The sequence below is a fragment of the Capra hircus genome, chromosome 18, assembly GCF_001704415.2.
Source record: "Capra hircus breed San Clemente chromosome 18, ASM170441v1, whole genome shotgun sequence".
In the NCBI taxonomy this organism is placed as follows: Eukaryota; Metazoa; Chordata; class Mammalia; order Artiodactyla; family Bovidae; genus Capra; species Capra hircus.
Genome location: NC_030825.1, coordinates 65405283 through 65427014, shown reverse-complemented (window position 1 = coordinate 65427014; position 21732 = coordinate 65405283). Strand labels below are relative to the sequence as shown.

The 21732-nt window shown below is 45.7% G+C and overlaps 3 protein-coding genes across 3 annotated transcripts; all 3 read right to left on the bottom strand.

The window, feature by feature from the left end:
* LOC102188703 (olfactory receptor 5-like) lies at positions 231–1205 on the bottom strand. Its single transcript, XM_018063250.1, has one exon. The coding sequence runs from the start codon at positions 1203–1205 to the stop codon at positions 231–233; it is 975 nt and encodes a 324-aa protein (XP_017918739.1).
* LOC102188437 (olfactory receptor 5-like) lies at positions 9777–10715 on the bottom strand. Its single transcript, XM_018063479.1, has one exon. It carries the CDS (start codon positions 10713–10715, stop codon positions 9777–9779), a length of 939 nt encoding a protein of 312 aa, XP_017918968.1.
* LOC108638099 (olfactory receptor 5-like) lies at positions 15959–16870 on the bottom strand. The gene has a single exon (XM_018063249.1). It carries the CDS (start codon positions 16868–16870, stop codon positions 15959–15961), a length of 912 nt encoding a protein of 303 aa, XP_017918738.1.

Here is a 21732-nt window from a genome sequence, read left to right as displayed (position 1 = left end):
GATGTACATTTGAGGGGTAGGTTATCAGCCACCTACGTGTTTCCTTCAAGAATCTGCTTGTTCATGACAATTTTCATTTTGTTTTTCTCTCGAGTCTTCATATGTTTCTCCTTTATTTAAAGAATCCTTGTATGCTATATTGCAAATACTTCCCTCTGGGTTTCTATTTGGCTTTGGAAGTTGCGTGTGTGTGTGTATGTGTGTGTGTTTTGGCCGTGAAAGTTTTCAAGTCAGGAGCGGGAGATGTCAGTTCTTGCTGAGGAGCCCTTGCGGGGATGAAGGGTTCTCCGCAGGGCCGCATGGACCCCCCTGTTCCGCAGGCAGTAGACCACTGGGCTGCAGGCAGGCGTGACCACCGTGTAGATGACCGACAGCAGCTTGTGGAGGTTGGTGGACTCGGCGCGGCTGGGGCAGGAATACATGAAGAGGGCTGCCGAGTAGAAGATGCCCACCACCACCAGGCGGGAGGCGCAGGTGGAGAAGGCCTTGCGCCAGGCGGCAGCCGAAGGCATGTGGAGCACCGTCACCCCGATGGCCGAGTAGGAAGCCAGGGCGACCAGCAGCGTCCCGCAGAAGATGACGATGGCCGAGAGGAAGTCCACCAGCTCGGTCAGGGCCACGTGGGTGCACGACAGGTTGAGCAGCGGGGAGACGTCGCAGAAGAAGTGGTTGAGGACGTTGGGGCCGCAGTAGGACAGGCTGGAGATGCACGCTGTCTTGACCACCGAGACCAGCAGCCCACCAAGCCACGAAGTCCCGGCCAAGCCCAGGCAGACCTGGGGCCGCATGAGCAGCGGGTAGTGCAGTGGGCGGCAGATGGCCACGTAGCGGTCACAGGCCATGGAGGCCAGGAGGGCACACTCTGTGCAGATGAGGGCGATGAAGAAGAAGAGCTGGGTCATGCAGGCTGGGAAGGGCACATGGCAGGGTCCCGTCCACAGCCCCGCGAGCAGGCTGGGCATGGTCACGGACACGTAGCACATCTCCAGGCAGCTCAGGTTGCCCAGGAAGAAGTACATGGGCTTGTGGAGCTCAGTGTGGCTGCAGACGAGGAAGACGATGAGGGCGTTCTCCAGGAGGGTCAGCAGGTAGAGGGTCAGGAAGGCGGCAAACACCACGACCCTCACGCCTTGCCTGGCAGACAGACCCAGCAGGATAAGCTCTTGCACTCTGGACACATTGCCCAAATACAGAGCCCTCTCCATCTAAGTAAGGAAGAAACAGGCTCTTAGAGGCCGTAATCCATCAGAAAAAAATTGGCCAGCAAGGAAGAGCATATGCCGTTAGGGGCTGTTGAGGCAAAGCTGCTTTGCTGGAGCCTGACCGTTGTCAGGAGCACAGCAAGGAGCAATTGGGAAACTGCAAAACTGGAAACAGGACGCTTAACACTGTACTTGCTACATCTGTAATCATAGAGGACACTCGTCCTGAATGAGCCTGTGTTATGTCGTCTGTAAAATGGAGGTCAAAGCTATGGGACCCACAAAATCTTTGGTCCTTACGGATAACATGGAAGTAGATGAGAAAGAGCTTTTTAACGCAAGGCACAATTATCCCTTTACATTTGATGACCTTAAGTGGTGTTTTCTGGATTGGATTTCTTTCTTTTTGTTTTGAAAAATGTCCCAGGACCCCAGAAGTTGTCTGCACTATTTTCAGTAAAGGAAGACTCACAATTCCTTAATGTGAGACACTTCCTTCTCTAAAGTGGGTTGGATTTCTAGAGGAAATTTTTATTAGAGAGAAGGTCCAGCAGTTTATTAGAGGTCACTGTTTATTAGAGAGAAGTTCCAGCAGTAATGGTTTCTTTTTTAAAAAAGGACCCATGAGATGGACTTCCCTGGTGGGCGAGTGGTTAAGAATATGCCTGCCAAGGCAGGCGGGTTTGATCCTGGTCTGGGAAGATTCCACATGCCCCCAGGCACCTAAGCCCATGGGCTGCAACGGCTGAAGCCTGCATGCCCTCGAGCGTGTGCGCTACAACATGGAAGCCACCGCGATGAGAAACCCGTGTCCTACACCTAGGCCGTAGCTCGCCACAGCTGGAGAAAGGCCCGCAGAGCAGCAAAGACTCAGAGCGGCCAGACACGAGCTAAAAAAAGACCAATAGTGAGCTTTTCCCCTGAATACTTCTAAAGAAGATCCCTTCCAGAAAGAGAGTGTCTTTCTAAGGAAAGAAACTAAATACGTGTGCTGAGAATCGCTTAGGCACTCCTCCACTGTGGCATTTTTTTGAACACATGGAGATCAATGGATTTTCATGACCCTTCACAAACAGGCATTATTCTACCAATTCATATGCATAACTGAAACCCATAGGCAGTGTAACTTGCGCAACAGGATGGAGTGACAGAAATAAGGGGTCTTTGCCTCTACAATTAGTATTAGGAATTCACTTAGAGTTTTAGGTGGCTGAGATATAGAGACGGTGTTATTTGGGCTTATTTCTGACATCACTTACCATATGTCTGAAAAAGTGTGAAAGTGTTAGTCACTCAGTTGCGTCTGACTCTTTGCTGCTTCATGGACTGCAGCCTGCCAGCCTCCTCTGTCAATGGAATTTTTTCCAGGCAAGAATACTGGCGTGGGTGCCATTCCCTCTGCCAGGGGATTTTCCTGACCCAGGAATCGAACCCAGGTCTCCTGCCTTGTAGGCGGATTCTTTACCGTCTGAGCCACCAGGGAAGCCCTATTCTTTGTATTCAGGAGCAAATATTTATTAAGTGTCTACTATACATGAGGGGCATGAAATCAACCAGTGAGCGTGTTCAAATTCTCATTCTAGGTAGTGAGGAGTAGAGGAGGCCCACAGGAGACAAATACAGAATTTCAGCAGCTCCGTGCCAAGGAGAAAGCAGAGCAGGATGGTCCGCACGGTCTGAAGGAGGTTATTTTAGGACGGGCAGTCGGAGGAAACTTCTTTGGGGTGGGTAGAGACGTTTGAGCTTGTTTCTGACTAATGGGAAAGGATGAGGGAGCATTGAGCTGGCAGAAGAGTGTTCTAAGTGGAACGAGAAAAAGCAGTTGCCAAAAACAGGTCAGGAAGGAGTTCAGCGTCTTCAAGGATAAAAGACAAGCCAGTGTGGCTGAAAGATAGAGAAGGAAGAGGAAGGGGAAGCAATGAGATTTCTCCCATCCATACGAGCAAAACCTGCTTCCCTGTAGCTTCGTCTCTCCCCAGCTCTTTCTAAGCGGCTCGCAGTGTTCCCATGTCTGTGGTAAACGCTCCCAGTGAGGAGCTTCCTGGTGGCCCAGTGGTGAAGGCGTCTCCTCCCAACGCGAGGGGTGTGGGTTTGATCACTGACCGGGGAGGTAAGATCCCACATGCCTCACAGCCAAAAAAACCAGAACCTGAAACAGAAGCAGTATTGTAACACATTCCATAAAGACGTTAAAATGGTCCCCATCAAAAAAAAAAAACTTTAAAACAATTCCCAATGAAAATTGTTTCAGAGATAATCAGAATAGCAGAATGGAGTAAAACCCAGAAACACACCAAGTGTACATATAAACTTGATTGATGACATAACTTTATTGCAGATAAGTGAGGAAAAGGATGTACTTGGCAAGAAATGGCTCTCAAACAATTAGTGTACCCATGGAAACTCAACTGGTGCTGTGTGACAACCTAGAGGGGTGGGCTGGGCTGGGAGGAAGGTTCCGGAGGAAGGGGGCGTGCGTATACCCGTGGCTGATTGATGCTGGTGTGCAGCGAACCAACACAACACTGTAAAGCAATTCACCTTCAATCAAAACAAATACCTGTTTTTAAAAAAAGAAAAAGAGATTGGAACCCTGCATCACACGACACGTAAAAAATCAGTTTCAGGAGAGCTAAAAACACACATGTGAAGTGCGAACCTCTGAGATTTTAGAAAACAATGCAGAAGCGAGCCTTTACGACACCGCGCGGTAGTCGCTCAGTCGTGTCCGACTCTTTGTGACCCCACGGACTGTGGCCCACCAGGCTCCTCTGTCCGTGGGATTCTCCAGGCAAGAACACTGGAGGGGGCTGCCATTCCCTTCTCCAGGGGATCTTCCCGAGCCGGGGATCGAACCCTTGTCTCCTGCCTCGCAGCCAGAGTCTTTACCGTTTGAGCTACAAGGAGATCTCTGTTATGACACTGGGGCTTTAGACTACGATAAGAAGACAGTCAAAAACCTTACACTTTAAAATTTTTAAAAATTAGCAGCATTGAAAAATTCTGAACACCACAGACTATTAGAGGAAAATTCACAAGCTGGAAAAAATATACTTGCAGTGTACGTAAGTGAGAAGGAAATGCCAGCTCACGCCAGTGTTCTTGCCTGGAGAATCCCAAGGACAGAGGAGCCTGGTGGGCTACAGTCCATGGGTCACGAAGAGCTGGGCACGACTGAGTGACTGATACCTTCACCTTCATGTATAAGTTAGGAGGGATCCTTGTGTAGGATATACAGAGAAATTGGTCAGTTAATATGTAAAGAAGTTTTTTAGCAGAAAATTGAGCAAAAGTTCTGAATGTATACCTCACCAAAAATATTAGTCACTCAAAACATAAAAATATGCTCACCTGATTAGGAACCAAAGAAACAGAAATTAAAACCAAAATTAGGTACCACTTCATACCTGTGGATTGGGAAAACTACAAACTTCTGAAAATATTAACAATGAAAACTTACATATGCTGCCTCTGGGGGTCTGAATTGGTCTGATAGCTTCAGAAAACAATTTGTCATTATCAAGTAAATGTTAAGACATGACTATGCCCCAGAAATTCTGTTCCCAAGCATGCATATATTTCCAGAGTAATGTTCATAGCAGCACAATTTTACTAGCAAAAAAAGAGAATGTAAACATTCCAAGTATCCAGTAACAGAATTGAAAAGTGAATTGTGATCTCTTTCTATTAAGGAGTGCATGCGTGCTATCGTGTCCGACTCTTTGCGACCCCGTGGACTGTATCCTGCCAGGCTCCTCTGTCCATGGGATTTTCCAGGCAAGGACACTGCAGTGGGTTGCCATGCCCTCCTCCAGGGGATCTTCCCGGCCCAGGGCTTGAACCCATATCTCCTTATGCCTCTTGCACTGGTGGGCGGGTTCCTTACCCCTAGCGTCTCCTGAGAAGCCCCATGAAGGAGCATGATGCTAGATGTGCTGATTCCCTGAGTGAAAGGACTCACTGCTTTGTCATTTTTATGCTCTACTCCTGGGTTGCATAGTTTCTTTTGCATCTACTCACTATTTATACGAAAGCCACGCAGAAAAAAGACCTTCTGCTTGTGTTAAAATTCATGTAACTATACACCAAAATATCAGTTTTATGTATGTTAATTTTCATTGGAGCATAATTGCTTTACAATGCTGTGACCGTTTCTGCCGTTCAACAGTGTGAACCAGTCGTCAGCGTGCACATACGCTCCGTCCGGGGCCTCCCTCCACCCCAGCCCCGTCCCACCCGTCTCCCTGTGGCGTTCAGCGCCGGCCGCCAGCTGCCTGCTTTACGCGTGGTAGTGTGTCTCCCTCAGGGCTCCTCTCTCTGTCCCTCCCCCCCTCTCCTTGCCCCGCCGTGTCCACAGGTCTGCTCTCTCTGCGTCTCCACTGCTGCCTGCTGATTGGTTCATCAGCCATCTTTCTAGATTCCATATATATGCCTTAACATACGGTATTTGTTTTTCTAATTTTGCCTAACGGTAAGGTTCTTAATCTCTCCAAGCCTGATTTACCTGTTGCTACTGCTGTTGAGTGGCTCAGTCGTGTCCGACTCTTTCGACCCCATGGACCGTAGCCCGCCAGGCTCCTCTGTCCCTGGATTTCTCAAACAAGAATACTGGAGTGGGTTGCCATTCCCTTCTCCGGGGGAGCTTCCTGACCCAGGAACTGAACCCAGGTCTCCTGCGTTGCGGGTGGATTCTTTACCACTGAGCCACCTGGGAAGCCCCCAACTTCCCTATTACTTAGGATAATAATACCTGCATCAGGAATAAAAAAGCTACTGTAAGATGATAGCTTTCATTTATCACCTGTCTATGAAGGAATTTAGGTGCAGCATAATCTAGTGTTTTTACCATGGCCCGCAACAAGAAATACATTTCACATTGTGCAACTCAAGTCAAAATCACAAACACAGACAGAGAGAAAGAGAGGGAAATTTAACAGAAAACGCTTAGACTTACTTTGAGTCCTCTAAAGATTTTCTCTTGTGCTCTGTGCCGTGTGATGTTTATTGCTAGCGTCAACCTAATACACTTACTTCATGAGCCTCAGTAAATATACTGTTGTTCAGGTTAACAGAAAGGCGTTGGAATTAGAATCTTGGTGTAGCCCAGGCTCTCTCTGACTCAGGCTCTCTCTGACAAAAGCTCTGATGGTCTGAGCCTCACGTTTTTATCTTCAGTAGGGGGATAATAACCCTGACTCCTTCAGGCTGCCATGAGGATTAAGTCCAAAATAGTCTCCGAGGCACCCAGCCAGTGTCTTGCACCCCAAAGGAATCTTATTACGGGGAAAGACTTTTTCTTCTGGTAGCAGCTACCATCCGTGGGATCCCAGAACTGGCCGTGACTTGGCCGCTGTTGTTGCTCTTGTTACTGTTGTTCAGCCCCCTGGACTGCAGCCCCCCAGGCTCCTTGGTCCACGGGACTTCCGAGGCAAGAATGCTGGAGTGGGTTGCCATTTCTTTCTCTGGGGATCTTCCCAACCCTGGGATCCAACCCACGTCTCCTGCCCTGGCAGGCAGGTTCTTTACCTCTGAGCCACCTGGGAAGCCGCTATGCCTTTGACTCCCCATCAAGTAGGTCTACTATCCATTCCTGGAACGAAGGGTGCATATTTGGAGGAAGTACTATCAATGTATTGTTTTTTTTATTGTTTTTATTTTCCCCTTTCGTGCAATCAAATAAAATAGACTTAGAAGTAGTGTGTTCACAATTCTAGCAGAGCATTTTTTCATGAGTAGTAAGACCATCAGTCCACATTAAGCTGCAGTTGATAAGCAAGAATTGTTTACATTAGAGGATAATTGCTTTACAGTGTGGCGGTGGCCTCTGCAGTGTATCACCCAGAGTTAGTCCCAATTTTGTGTATATACACATATCTCCTCTCCCTCCTAAGCCTCTCTACTGCCCAAGAAATATTTGTGACAGGACTTCCCTGGTCCAGTGACTAAGACTCCAAGCTTCCAACAAAGGGGGCAGAAGTTTGTCCCCAGTTGGGGAACTAACATGCATTGCAGCCAAGAAAACCCAAAACATAAAGCAGAGGCAATATTCCATCAGATTCGATAAACACTTTAAAATGGTCCACATTAAAAAAAATCTTCAAAATAAATAAATATTTGTATAGTTTCCAGTTGCTGCTGGTACAAACACTGTGGTCTGAAGAAGTCATACACAAACAAGTGTCTCCTCTGGACTTGATTTTTTTTTTTACTTAAAAAAATTAATTTATTTATTTTAATTGGAGGCTAATTACTTCCAATATTGTAGTGGTTTTGCCATACATTTACATGAATCAGCCATGGGTGTACATGTGTTCCCCATCCTGAGCACCCCTCCCACCTCCCTCCCCATCCCATCCCTCAGGGTCATCCCAGTGCATCAGCCCTGAGCACCCTGTCTCATGCATCAAACCTGGTCTGGTGATCTATTTCACATAGGGTAATATACATGTTTCAATGCTATTCTCCCCAATCATCCCACCCTCGCCCTCTCCCACAGAGTCCGAAAGTCTGTTCTTTATATCTGTGTCTCTTTTGCTGTCTCGCATATAGAGTCATCGTTACCATCTTTCTAAATTCCATATATATGTGTTAATATACTGTACTGGTGTTTTTCTTTCTGACTTACTTCACTCTGTATAAGGTTCCAGTTTCATCCACCTCATTAGAACTGATTCAAATGCATTCTTTTTAATGGCTGAGTAATATTCCATTGTGTATATGTACCACAGCTTTCTTACCCATTCATCTGACGATGGACATCTAGGTTGCTTCCATGTCTGGACTCCATTTATACAAAATTCTAGCACAGGTAAGAACTAATCAATGATTTTAAAAAAAAGTCAAAGTGATTACCTCTGGCAGAACTAACAGGAAAGGGGCACAAGGGAACTTTTTTGGGGGAAAATGCCCTTTATATTGATGGAGGTGGTGCTATACACATTCGTCAAAAAAAAATTGACTTGAACATTTAATATTTGTGCATATCACTGTACATAAATTTTATATACAGACAACTGAAAACAAATATTAAGCACTAGTTACTAGAGTTGCTTTTCAAAGAGGTACGGGTTAGAAGTCAGTTAATTCCTCTGCTCCAGACTGCAAAATAATATCCTTGTTCTTAGGAAATAAACACTAAAGCATATGTAAGTAAAAGGGCACAATGTCTCTAAACCACGCTCAAATCATTTTCAAAGCAATAAATGGAGGTGATGGGGAGAAAAAGGGGGTAAGCAAATGGAGGAATACACAACCTGTGACAATACCACATCAAATATGTCAGAGTGTTAAGCACCCTTGCAACTCTTCTGTAAGTCTGAAATTATATCAAAATAATGGTCAACAAACAAAAAATGAATGAAACCCATAGCTGTTTGTCATGATTTTCATTTAGCATATATATCTCAAAGATATCTCAAAGATATATCTTTGCACATCAAAGATAAAAATCTATCTCTTGGGACTCCCTGGTAGTCCAGAGGTTAAGACTCTGTCTTCCAATGCAGTGGCCACAGGTTGGATCCCTGGCGAGGGGACTAAGGTCCCACCTACTGCAGAGTGCGGTCAAAAAAATTTTTTTAAGAGAATATTAAAAACCTGTTTCTATTCATGTTACAGCCCAGTGTTCGCTTCAGATGAATGTAGGAGAATGTATTTTATCCATTCCCTTTTGATGGACACTTAAGTTGTTTCTGTTTTTTTTAAGACAAAGATGTAAAGAACGCCATTGTATGTATTATCTGTTTCTACGTGTCGGAACACACAGAGAGACTGGGGAAATATTTGTCAGTATTCTAGGAATAAGCTGATGGAGCTGTTAAACCTGCATTTCTCCCTTTACTAGTCAATTTCAGCATCTAGTCATGTGAGTTGCCAGTCAATTACAACTCATCTTTGATGACCTGCTTTCTTGTGGACATTGCTCCCTTTTCAAAGGGTAATTCAGAGTTTGCTATTGACTGCTACAATAGTCAATCCATAGCAATCAGTATATACTGACAAGTATATATTGATTGCTCATGTCTACCAGGTGGGAAATCTATTTCTCCAGCATTTTACTTGCCTTTGATATTATAGCATTTGGAATCATGAAACATTTAAATTAAAACATGTTGTTGTTCAGTCCCTAAATTTGTTGGACTCTTTGAGACCCCACGGACTATAGCCCCCCAGGTTCCTCTGTCCTCCACTATCTTTCAGAGCTTGCTCAAACTCACGTCCATTGAGTGGGTGATGCTAGCTATCCATCTCCTCCTCTGGAGCCCCCTTCTCCTTTTGCCTGCAATCTTTCCCAGCATCAGGGTCTTTTCCAGTGAGTCCACACTTCGCATCAGATGGTCAAAGTATTGGAGCTTCAGCTTCAGCTTCAGTCCTTCCAGTGAATTTTCAGGGTTGATTTCCTTTAGGATGGACTGGTTGGATCTCCTTGCAGTCCAAGGGACTGTCAGATGATACCACTCTAAGGGCAGAAAGTGAGGAGGAACTAAAGAGCCTCTTGATGAGAGTGATAGAGGAGAGTGAAAAAGCTTTCTTTATTCAGGACATGAGGAGGGGTCTAACTTCCCAAGACCAGGATCAAGTCCAGCGGAGAGTTCTGAACAGGGCCGCCTGGACCTCCCTGTTCCGCAGGCAGTAGACGACCGGATTGCACATGGGCGTGGCCACCGTGTGGATGACCGACAGCACCTTGTTCAGGTCCATGGATCTGATGCGGCTGGGGCGACAGTAGATGAAGAGGGCTGCCGAGTAGAAGATGCCCACCACCACCAGGTGGGAGGCGCAGGTGGAGAAGGCCTTGCGCCGGGCGGCGGCAGAAGGCATACGGAGCACAGCCCTGGCAATGGCCACATAGGAGGCTATGGCCACCAGGAGGGAGCCCCAGAGGATGACGATGGCCGAGAGGAAGTCCACCAGCTCGGTCAGGGCCACGTGGGTGCACGACAGGTTGAGCAGCGGGGAGACGTCACAGAAGAAGTGGTTGAGGACGTTGGGGCCGCAGTAGGACAGGCTGGCGATGCACGCTGTCTTGACCACCGAGACCAGCAGCCCACCAAGCCACGAAGTCCCGGCCAAGCCCAGGCAGACCTGGGGCCGCATGAGCAGCGGGTAGTGCAGTGGGCGGCAGATGGCCACGTAGCGGTCACAGGCCATGGAGGCCAGGAGGGTACACTCTGTGCAGATGAGGGTGATGAAGAAGAAGAGCTGGGTCATGCAGGCTGGGAGGGGCACGTGGCAGGGTCCCGTCCACAGCCCCGCGAGCAGGCTGGGCATGGTCACGGACACGTAGCACATCTCCAGGCAGCTCAGGTTGCCCAGGAAGAAGTACATGGGCTCGTGGAGCTCGGTGTGGCTGCAGACGAGGAAGACGATGAGGGCGTTCTCCAGGAGGGTCAGCAGGTAGAGGGTCAGGAAGATGGCAAACAGGACTTCCCTTGTTTCTGGGCTTGTGGACAAGCCCAGCAAGACGAATTCCTGGACCCTCGTCATGTTGCCCAACTCCAGGGACCTCTCCATCTGCAGAGAGACAAAGTTTATGGACATTCTGTTTTCTGCTTTCTGTAGAGGCACAATAGTAAAAAATAAAAAAAAAAATTAAAAAAAATAGATACACATGTTAGGAAGATGTTCGCAGAGTGTGGGTGCCCTAGTGAACTGGCTGCCCAACTTCTCTTGGAAATTGACTGTTACAGAGAAAGACACTTTAGATCCATGAAAGCAGACATCTTGGGTACTCTGCTTGTTCTCGGTCGTGACTCTAGGTCCTAACACAAACTATGCCAACTGAAAACTGGAAAAATAACACTTGCCTCCAGTTGCTTGCATGCTAAGTCACTTCGGTCCTGACTGATTCTTTGCTACCCTATGGACTGCAGCCCACCAGGCTCCTCTGTCCTTGGGATTCTCCAGGCAAGAATAAATACTGGAGTGGGTTGCCATTTCCTCCTCCAGGGGGCCTTCCCGACCCAGGGATCGAATCTGAATCCCCTGCAGATCCTGCATTGGCAGATTCTTTACCACTGAGCCACCAGGAAAGCCAGTTAGGTTGTTATAATAAATTCAGTGAAGCAATTGAGAGCAAATTGGTGTATCAAATAAATTAGATTTTTTGTCATTTCTATCCCGAAAAAAAAAATTCTCTCCAAATTAATTTTTCCATTCTCTTTACACACTGAACAGGAATTTGTTGCTACTGTTTAGTCACTAAGTCATGTCCAACTCTTCTGGGATCCCATAGACTGCAGCCCGCCAGGCTCCTCTGTCCATGGGATTCTCCAGGCAAGAATACTGGAGTGGGTTACCATTACCTTCTCCAGGGAATCTTCCAGACCCAGGGATTGAACTCATGTCTCCTACGTTGGCAGGCGGATTCTTTACCACTGAGCCACCAGGGAAGCCCACACAGGAATTTAGAAGTATTCTAAATAAAAATCCAAGACAGTCATTTCCCTCTTTCTGTAAAAATATCCCTCTACCTTTAATGTGATTTTATTTTATAGATTATATGACTCTCAATTACAGTGTTTAAGAAGGACAAAGGGGCAGCTTCCTGTCTGAATCACAGAAGGATTCCCACAAAAATGAATTGGCTTTTCAGCAGAAGGTGGAAAATGTAAGTTCTGTATTCAGTCAGTGATCATATGCAGACATGTGCAACACTTCCCCACCATTATGCTTCAGGCACTTGAGGCTCACAGAGAAAACTACTGGCATGAACTGGGGCACGCAGCCTAATCATGGAAACATCTAGAATTCCACCGAGCCCTCACTACAAGCCAGTAAACTGCCAGAAACCATAGTTGTATTCTTGGTTCTGAAAGGCTGCCGCTGAAAGCTGTGTGTTATGCCAGGATTCGTGACTTCCGGAGGAGAGGATTGTGATCTGGGGTCAGAGCCGAGGCTTGACTACTTGGAGATTTTTGTGTGGCAAAGTTTTATTGAAGTCTAACAGACAAAGGGAAAGCTTCTGAAACAGACATCAGAAGCGGACAGAAAGAGTGCCCGCTTGCTCGTTTTTAACAAAGCAGTTTATGTCTGTTGGCAAGCTTCTAATCAGGTGAAAGAAGCACCTCAAGGCTGAGGGCGTCTCACCAGGCCCCTCTCCCACCATATGCATTTTTGAGACGGAATGGCACAAGGTGTGTCATCCCTGGCCATAAGACAATTGGCATGAGCAGTAGTTTGTTGAGCTGTTATCAGCCCAAGGTTTGAGAAAAGAAAAAGATAGCAGTCTCAGGCGGAGCCACCTTCATCAGCAGAAAAGGGGAAAAACATCTGCCCCTTGCAGTTTATTTCCTCCTGCTGCTGGGGGACCTCTGGCCTTCCTGCCTGTTACCCGCTCAGCTCTATGCCAAAATGCACGTGTGAGACCCAGACAGGTCAACGCGTTGCCCCAAGACCACACAGCCAGGAAGAGACAGCACCAGGGTCAGTCACAGCTGAGACAGACGTTGGTGCTGAATCACTTTATGTCAAACTGTCAGCCAGTCATTTAATCTTTTATTCCCTGATGGCTCATGGGTAAGGAATCTGCCTGCCAATGCGGAAGACGCAGGAGATGCTGGTTCTATCACTGGGTCAGGAAGATCCCCTGGGGAAGGAAATGGCAACCCTCTCTAGTATTCTTGCCTGGAGAATCCCACGGACAGAGAAGCCTGGCGGGCTACAGTCCAAAGGGCTGCGAAGAGTCAGACGCCACAGGGTGACGAAGCACACACACATGGCAAAACGGACAATCAGTTATGCAGTGAAAATCATTGCGGCAAAAATGCTTGGGGGGCAAAGATGTCCACAGCCAAGACGCTTCAGGAAAGTTTCTGGACACACTTTAAACCAGGCTTAGAGAACACGAAGAACAGGAAGAGATGAGGATGGGTCGTGGGCCAAGGACTGGTCCACATGAAGCCTTGGCCGTATAAGAGCTTTGCAGTCATTTGCCACATGAACAATGCAGCAAAGATCGGAGTGTTTCCAAAGTCTCTGCTTTAACAGCATTCCAGGCACTGTGCTAGGAATTTTTCATGTTATTTTATTCATTTGCCTCAAAGAACCTGTAAGAACTCCTCTCATTATCTTATCTTTCAAGGGGGATCACTGAACTTCAGGAAGTAAAAGTGACTTGCCTAAAGTCATATGACCAACAAGGGAAAAGGAAAAAACTATAATATTTGTAATCCATGCACTCTATCCATGTGTCCTGGTTATTTTACACATTTAATGCTCATATTCCAGTTGGCACACAGGTTATAACTGTAAATGTAGTAGCCAACATGATTACTATATATTAAGCTCTTTCTATGTGCCAGGCAGTGGGCTCAGTGCTTCTCACAGCCTAAGTGACAAAAATTCTAATTTATTTGGTATTGCAATTTGCCATCAATTGCTTCACTTAATTTGTTCTAACAACCTAAGACTGAAATAACATCACCGACTCAATGGACATGAGTTTGAGCAAACTCCAGGGGATACTGAAGGACAGGGAGCAGTCCATGGGATCACAAAGAGCCGGACACGACTTAGCGATTGAACAACAATGACGACACTGAGAACTTTCAGTGACTGAAAGTTACTTAATCCTTTAGCCTCCTTTCCCGTATCTGTAACACAGAGATTCCCTTAGAATTAATCAATTTCATATAACAGTAGCTACTGTATACCTGATCTCTTGGGATGGTAAAGCATGGTGGTTGAAAACCACTTCAGAGCCAGACAGATGTGACTTTGAGGATATCTCTCCCTTACTAGATGGATTTTCTTCAAGAAGCCACTTGACCTACTTGCCCAGAGAAGCCATGTCTGGTAGAACACATCCATGCACTCTACAGAGACAGGTATAAATTTTAGAGTTGGTACGAGGTACGCCTTGGGTGTTCTATTAAGGAGCACGTCCTTCCATGGTTCCTTGTCCGCATCCATAAGGAGTTTGTTCCCTCACCTGATGGCTTAAAGACAGAAGGTACAGATCCCTTCTTGCTGATGCTGTACCCAAAGGAGGCTCTGGTGTTAAGGCAGGTTGGGCTCCTGCCCAGAGGAGGAGATGCCAACGAACAGAGGAATGACCTTTCAGTCCAGCTTGGAAGGATTTGCTCCTGGTCTTCAGCGAGGCACCCACCCCAACCAACCACCCCACCCTCGTTTCTCTCCGTTGTTCTGGATGGTCTGACTTGCTAAGGTGACTGCCCTCACAGCGAGAAGGAGGCGGGCTTAAGCTGGCGCTCTTGACCTCAGAGACTTCCCCGATCTCTGTGGATTCAGAGAAGAGGAATCTTTGTTTTTTACATAACGTTTCAGAGGCTTAAGGGGAGGAGAGGACTTCCCAGGTGGCGCTGGTGGTAAAGAAGCCACCTGCTAGCACAGGAGATGTAAGAGACTTGGGTTAGATCCCTGGGTTGGGAAGATCCCCTCAAGGATGGCATGGCAACCCCCTCCAGTATTCTTGCCTGGAGAATCCCATGGACAGAGGAACCTGGGGGGCTACAGTCTGTGGAATCGCAGGGGCAGACATGACTGGAGAGACTTAGTGCACACACACAAGAGGAGAGTCAGCCTCAGACCCGCCCTTAGTTGAGGCCATCGCGCATTCACAGATCCCTTCCCAAATGCCTAGCCCTGCGCCTGGATCCTGGAGTATAAAGATGGGTGAGAAGGGCTTCCCTGGCTGTGCAATGGTTAAGACTCCGCCATCCAATGCAGGGAGCATGGGTTCCATTCCTCGTCTGGAAGCTAAGGTCCCTCACGCCATGGGATGCAGCCAAAAATTTTTAAAAAACAAAGATGAATGAGAAACTGCTCCTGCCTTCATTGAATCAATCCTAGGGTGCACGTTAGCATGGAAACACATGTGCACAACTTGCTCTGAGAAGCACCAAGGCATCTGAAGAGCAGAGAAAATGGTCTTCTGGTTCAACATACACTTGTAAACTTAAAAGTTAATTTTAAAAAATACAGAAGTATTTCACACTATATTTTATTTTTAACTTAACATATATATATGAACCAAATATCCATGTCAAAACATACAAATTGATTTCTTTTTAACAGCCTAATGCTTATCTTATAATGAATGTACTTATTTTTAATCTATGCACTGTATGGACATGTAGGCTGTGTCCTATTACAAGCAAAGATCCAAGGAATGTCCTTGTACATATCTATTTCTACTTGTGGGGACATATAGACACATTTAGGAAATAAATATTCATCAATATTCCCTTAATAAAACTGATGAGAAGGTTAAATTTACTTTCCTGGCTTACTCATAAAGTGAAGCATCTTGTCATGAGGGTCACCAGCCCTTATCAGTCATCTCTGATGATCTGCTTTCTTATAGACAATGTTCACATTTCTCTTGGGTAGCTACGATTCTGTTATGGATTGCTTCAAACTCGTATATATATTAAGGCTTCCTGGATAGCTTTAATATATATTAACAGTATAGAATCTGCCTGTAATGCAGGAGACCTGGATGTGATCCCTGGGTCAGGAAGCTCCCGTGGAGAAAGAAATGGCAACCCACTCCAGTATTCTTGCCTGGAGAATTCCATGGACAGAGAAGCCTGAGGGGCTACACTCCATGGGGTCACAAAGAGTCAGAGACGACTAAGCAGCTAACACTTTCACTTTTTTGTGAGAAATAATGAGAAGTGAGAAATGTATTCCTTCAGTATGTAACTTTTTTTTTCAATATCCCTTAAGTAAGTGTTTCAAGCTATGAGAAAATGTAAATTAGGAGGTATGGGGTTAATGTCCCAAGACCAGGATCAAGTCCAGCGGAGAGTTCTGAACAGGGCCGCGTGGACCTCCCTGTTCCGCAGGCAGTAGACGACCCGGTTGCACATGGGCGTGGCCACCGTGTAGATGACCGACAGCACCTTGTTGAGGTCCATGGATCTGATGCGGCTGGGGCGGCAGTAGATGAAGAGGGCTGCCGAGTAGAAGATGCCCACCACCACCAGGTGGGAGGTGCAGGTAGAGAAGGCCTTGCGCCGGGCAGCAGCCGAAGGCATGTGGAGCACCGTCACCCCGATGGCCGAGTAGGAGGCCAGGGCGACCAGCAGCGTCCCGCAGAAGATGACGATGGCCGAGAGGAAGTCCACCAGCTCAGTCAGGGCCACGTGGGTGCAGGACAGGTTGAGCAGCGGGGAGACGTCGCAGAAGAATTGGTTGAGGACGTTGGGGCCACAGTAGGACAGGCTGGAGATGCATGTTGTCTTGGCCACTGAGACCAGCAGCCCACCAAGCCACGAAGTCCCGGCCAAGCCCAGGCAGACCTGGGGCCGCATGAGCAGCGGGTAGTGCAGTGGGCGGCAGATGGCCACGTAGCGGTCATAGGCCATGGAGGCCAGGAGGGTACACTCTGTGCAGATGAGGGCGATGAAGAAGAAGAGCTGGGTCATGCAGGCTGGGAAGGGCACGTGGCAGGGTCCCGTCCACAGCCCCGCGAGCAGGCTGGGCATGGTCACGGACACGTAGCACATCTCCAGGCAGCTCAGGTTGCCCAGGAAGAAGTACATGGGCTTGTGGAGCTCAGTGTGGCTGCAGACGAGGAAGACGATGAGGGCGTTCTCCAGGAGGGTCAGCAGGTAGAGGGTCAGGAAGGCGGCAAACAGGACTTCCCTTGTTTCTGGGCTTGTGGACAAGCCCAGCAAGATGAATTCCTGGACCCTCGTCATGTTGCCCAACTCCAGGGATATCTCCATCTGTGGAGAGAGCAAGTTTATCAACATCCTGATTCCTGCAAAGACACGTAGTATATAATATTGGGAATATGTTCCCAGGGTATTGGGAACTCAGACACTGGCAAACCCAAATTCTCTTGGAAATGGGTGTTATGAAGAGAGATGCTGTAGATTTGTAAACCAGAAAGCAGACTTAGAAGGAACACACCTCAACATAATAAAAGCCACATGTGATAAACCCACTGAAGACATTATCCTCAGTGGTGAAAACCTGAAAGCATTTCTCCTGAAGTCAGGAACAACACAAGGGTGCCCACTCTCACCACTACTATTCAACATAGTTTTGGAAGTTTTAGCCACAGCAATCAGAGAAGAAAGAGAAATAAAAGGAATCCAGATTGGAAAAGAAGAAGTAAAACTCACTGTTTGCAGATGACATGATCCTCTGCATAGAAAACCCTACAGACACCACCAGAAAATTACTGGAGCTAATCAGTTAATATAGTAAACTTGCAGGATATAAAATTAGTACACAGAAATCCCTTGCATTCCTATACATTAACAGTGAGAAAACAGAAAGAGAAATTAAGGAAATAATTCCATTCACCATTGCTACAAAAAGGATAAAATACTTAGGAATAAATGTATCTAAAGAAACGAAAGACCTATATATAGAAAACTATAAAACACTGGTGAAAAAAATCAAAGATGACACAAATGATGGAGGACTATACCATGTTCATAGATCAGAAGAATCAATATAGTGAAAATGAGTATACTACCCAAAGCAATCTATAGATTCAATGCAATCCCTATCAAGCTACCAATGTTATTTTTCACAGGGCTAGAACAAATAATTTCACAATTTGTATGGAAATACAAAAAACCTTGAATAGCCAAAGCAATCTTGAGAAAGAAGAATGGAACTGGAGGAATCAAACTGCCTGACTTCAGACTGTACTACAAAGCTACAGTCATCAGGACAGTATGGTACTGGCACAAAGACAGAAATATAGATCAGCGGAACAAAATAGAAAGCCCAGAGAAAAATCCAGGCACCTATAGACACCTTATCTTTGACAAAGGAGGCAAGAATATACAATGGAGAAAAGACAATCTCTTTAACAAGTGGTGCCGGGAAAACTGGTCACCCACTTGTAAAAGAATGAAACTAGAGCACTTTCTAACACCACACACAAAAATAAACTCAAAATGGATTAAATATCTAAATGTAAGACCAGAAATTATAAAACTCCTAGAGGAAAACATAGGCAAAACACTCTCCGACATAAATCACAGCAGGATCCTCTATGACCCACCTCCCAGAATATTGGAAATAAAAGCATAAACAAACAAATGGGACCTAATTAAACTTAAAAGCTTTTGCACAACAAAGGAAACTATAAGCAAGGTGAAAAGACAGCCTTCAGAACGGGAGAAAATAATAGCAAACAAAGCAACTGACAAAGAATTAATCTCAAAAATATACAAGCAGCTCCTGCAGCTCAATTCCAGAAAAATAAATGACCCAATCAAAAAATGGGCCAAAGAACTAAACAGACATTTCTCCAAAGAAGACATACAGATGGCTAACAAACACATGAAAAGATGTTCAACATCACTCATTACCAGAGAAATGTGAATCAAAACTACAATGAGATACCATGTCATGCTGGTCAGAATGGCTGCTATCCAAAAGTCTACAAACAATAAATGCTGGAGAGGGTGTGGAGAAAAGGGAACCCTCTTACACTGTTGGTGGGAATGCAAACTAATATAGCTACTATGGAGAACAGTGTGGAGATTCCTTAAAAAACTGAAAATAGAACTGCCATGTGACCCAGCAATCCCACTGCTGAGCATACACACCAAGGAAAACAGAACTGAAAGAGACACGTGTACCCCAATGTTCATCGCAGCACTGTTTACAATAGCCAGGACATGGAAGCAACCTAGATGTCCATTGGCAGATGAATGGATGAGAAAGCTGTAGTACATATAGACAATGGAAATATTACTCAGCTATTAAAAAGAACACATTTGAATCAGTTCTAATGAGGTAGATGAGACTGGAACCTATTATACAGAGTGAAGTAAGTCAGAAAGAAAAACACCAAAGCAGTATATTAACGCATATATATGGAGTTTAGAAAGATGGTAACGATGACCCTGTATACAAGATAGCAAAAGAGATAAACAGATGTAAAGAACAGACTTTTGGACTCTGTGGGAGAAGGTGCGGGTGGGATGATCTGAGAGAATAGCATTGAGACATGTATCTTATCATATATGAAACAGATCGCCAGTCCAGGTTTGATGCATGAGACAGGGTGCTCAGGGCTGGTGCACTGGGATAACCCTGAGGGATGGGATGGGGAGGGAGGTGGAGCGGGGGTTCAGAATGGTGAACACATGTACACCCATGGCTGATTCATGTCAACAGATGGCAAAAACCACTAGAATGTTGTAAAGTAATTAGCCTCCAATTAAAATAAATAAATCAATTTAAAAAATAAAATACTCTTTCCACCTTAAAAAAAAAAGTCTACCAACAGTTAACAGTGGAGAAGTTTTGGGGAAAAATGAATTCTCCTCTATTGATGCTGGCAATGTAAATTAACAGCCAGAACAGAGGACAGCATGGAGATTTCTTAAACAAGGGAAAAGTGAATAAAATTACGTCTCTCCCTAACCTTATACAGAAAAGAAACTCCAAATACATTAAAGAGCTAAATGGAGGGATGGATACTCTAAACTTCTAGAGGAAAATATGGTCAGAACGGGTTTTAAAATCAATCACAGCAACTTCTTGGTTTCACTCTTAGAAAAATGAAAAATAACAAAACTCAACAAAAGTAACCTCAAAAGCTTTTGCACAGCAAGGGAAATTCTAAATGAAAGGAAAAGACAACCCTCAAATGGGGAAAAATGGTTATGAAAAAATTTAAGAACAATGTAGTCATCTCGAAACAAACGAATAGTTCATTCAGCTTAGTATCATAAACCAATCAACTCAATAGAAAAACAGGCCAGAGATCTAAATAGACCTTTGTCTTAAACAGGCATCCAATGGCCACAAAGCCCATGAAAGATGCTCAGTCTCACTGTTAGAGAAATGGCGGCGTTTCAGCTTACACTGTTCAGAATGGCCATCCTCCGAAAGATCTGCAAAGAGTCAGTGCTGCCGAGGGTGAGGGGAACAGGGAATCTGCCTGCAGTGTGGGCGGGGAGGGAAATGGGCGGGTGCAGCCAGGAAGGAAAACAGTATGGGGACTCCTTAAGACAGTGAATGTAGAGCCACCACACGATCTGGCAAGCCCACCCCCTGCCTTAGAGCCAGAGAAAAGCATAATGGAAAATGATCCTGGCAGCTCTGTTTTCAAGGCAGCACTGCTGACAATCTTTAATAGACAGCATCACCCAAAGTGTCCCTCAATAGAAACATGGAGAGTAACCGGTCCATCTACACACAGGCTTTCAATAGAAACATGGAGAGTAACCAGTCCATCTACACACAGGCTTAGAAAACCCACTTGTGATAATTAAAATAAAAGGCAGGGGAAGGGAGACATTAAGAGGTTGGGATTCACACATACACACTATCTATTATCAAAGATAATCCAAAGGGACCTACTGAATAGCCCAAGGAAGTCTACTGAACACACTGAGAGAGCCTATATGGGAAAAGACCCCTTAAAAGAACAGAATAGATATGTATCTGTGAGAACTGAATCAAGTTCCTGTAAACCCAAAACAAACAGAACAACAGAAATCAAGTTTACTCCAAAGGGGGGAAAAAAAAACTAAATCAATAAAAAAAAAAAAAACAAAACCACATGGCACAAGAACTGAAAACATCTCTTAACTGGGCTCTTCATATTCACCAGCCAGGAGGACAGAGGGAGAAAACAGTTGTCCTAAACAAAGATCCTCGGGTAGCTCCTGGAGAAAGATTCAAAACTGGGCAGACGGTAAAAGGCCACTTTGGAGAGGTCAGTTTTACTCACACTGCTTAAAAAAAATTAGCAGAAAAATTTCACCTCCTGAAATCTTAAGAGAAATGCAAATGAAAATTATAATGAGGCATCACCTCGCTCCGACCACCGACCAGAAACACTAAATACAGAGTCACTACCTGTCCAACCAGCCCACTCCTTGCCTTAGATCCCAAGAAAATCTTAATTTTAAATGAAACTTGCACCCCTATTTTCAGGGCAGCACTACTGACAATGTCCAGAGTATCAGCCAATTTTAGCTGAAAATGACACCTAAAAGCTGAAGCCTCAAAACCTCTGTCTCCAGACTGAGCAGTCCCCATGGCTTGGTTTTCTAAATTTATCTGGTTCCTTAGGCTCCCTGCTGGCTCAGATGGTAAAGCATCTGCCTGCAGTGCAGGAGACCGGGGTTTGATCCCTGGGTCAGGAAGATCCCCTGGAGGAGGAAGTGGCAACCCATTCCAGGACTCTTGCCTGGAGAATTCCATGGACAGGGAAGCCTGGCAGACTGCAGACAATGGGGGTCGCACAAAGTCAGACGTGTCTGAGCAGCTAACACTTTCAAGAATACACGAGTGAAGAAGAAAGATACAGTCCATATCTGCAGTGTGCTGACTTGTAAGAAAAATAGATAATGAAGAAAAAAGCCAATAAAAGGCAAGGCCATTTTGAAGGGATTAAGGTTGTGGTGAAGTGCATGAAGGGCCCTGAGATAAGGCACTGGGGATTATAAAAGCTAAAATGGTCGACGGTGTAACACATGAGCTGAGAGAGCCCCACATGGGGAAAGATCGGGACGGCATTCTGAGCAAAGGAACCGCAATTGCAAATGTGAAGGGTCTCATGTCCTCAACCCCTTGC

Bases quoted from the DNA above. Each gene is read 5' to 3' on its own strand.
- LOC102188437 (XM_018063479.1), bottom strand. From the start codon at position 10,715: ATGGAGAGGTCCCTGGAGTTGGGCAACATGACGAGGGTCCAGGAATTC.
- LOC102188703 (XM_018063250.1), bottom strand. From the start codon at position 1,205: ATGGAGAGGGCTCTGTATTTGGGCAATGTGTCCAGAGTGCAAGAGCTT.
- LOC108638099 (XM_018063249.1), bottom strand. From the start codon at position 16,870: ATGACGAGGGTCCAGGAATTCATCTTGCTGGGCTTGTCCACAAGCCCA.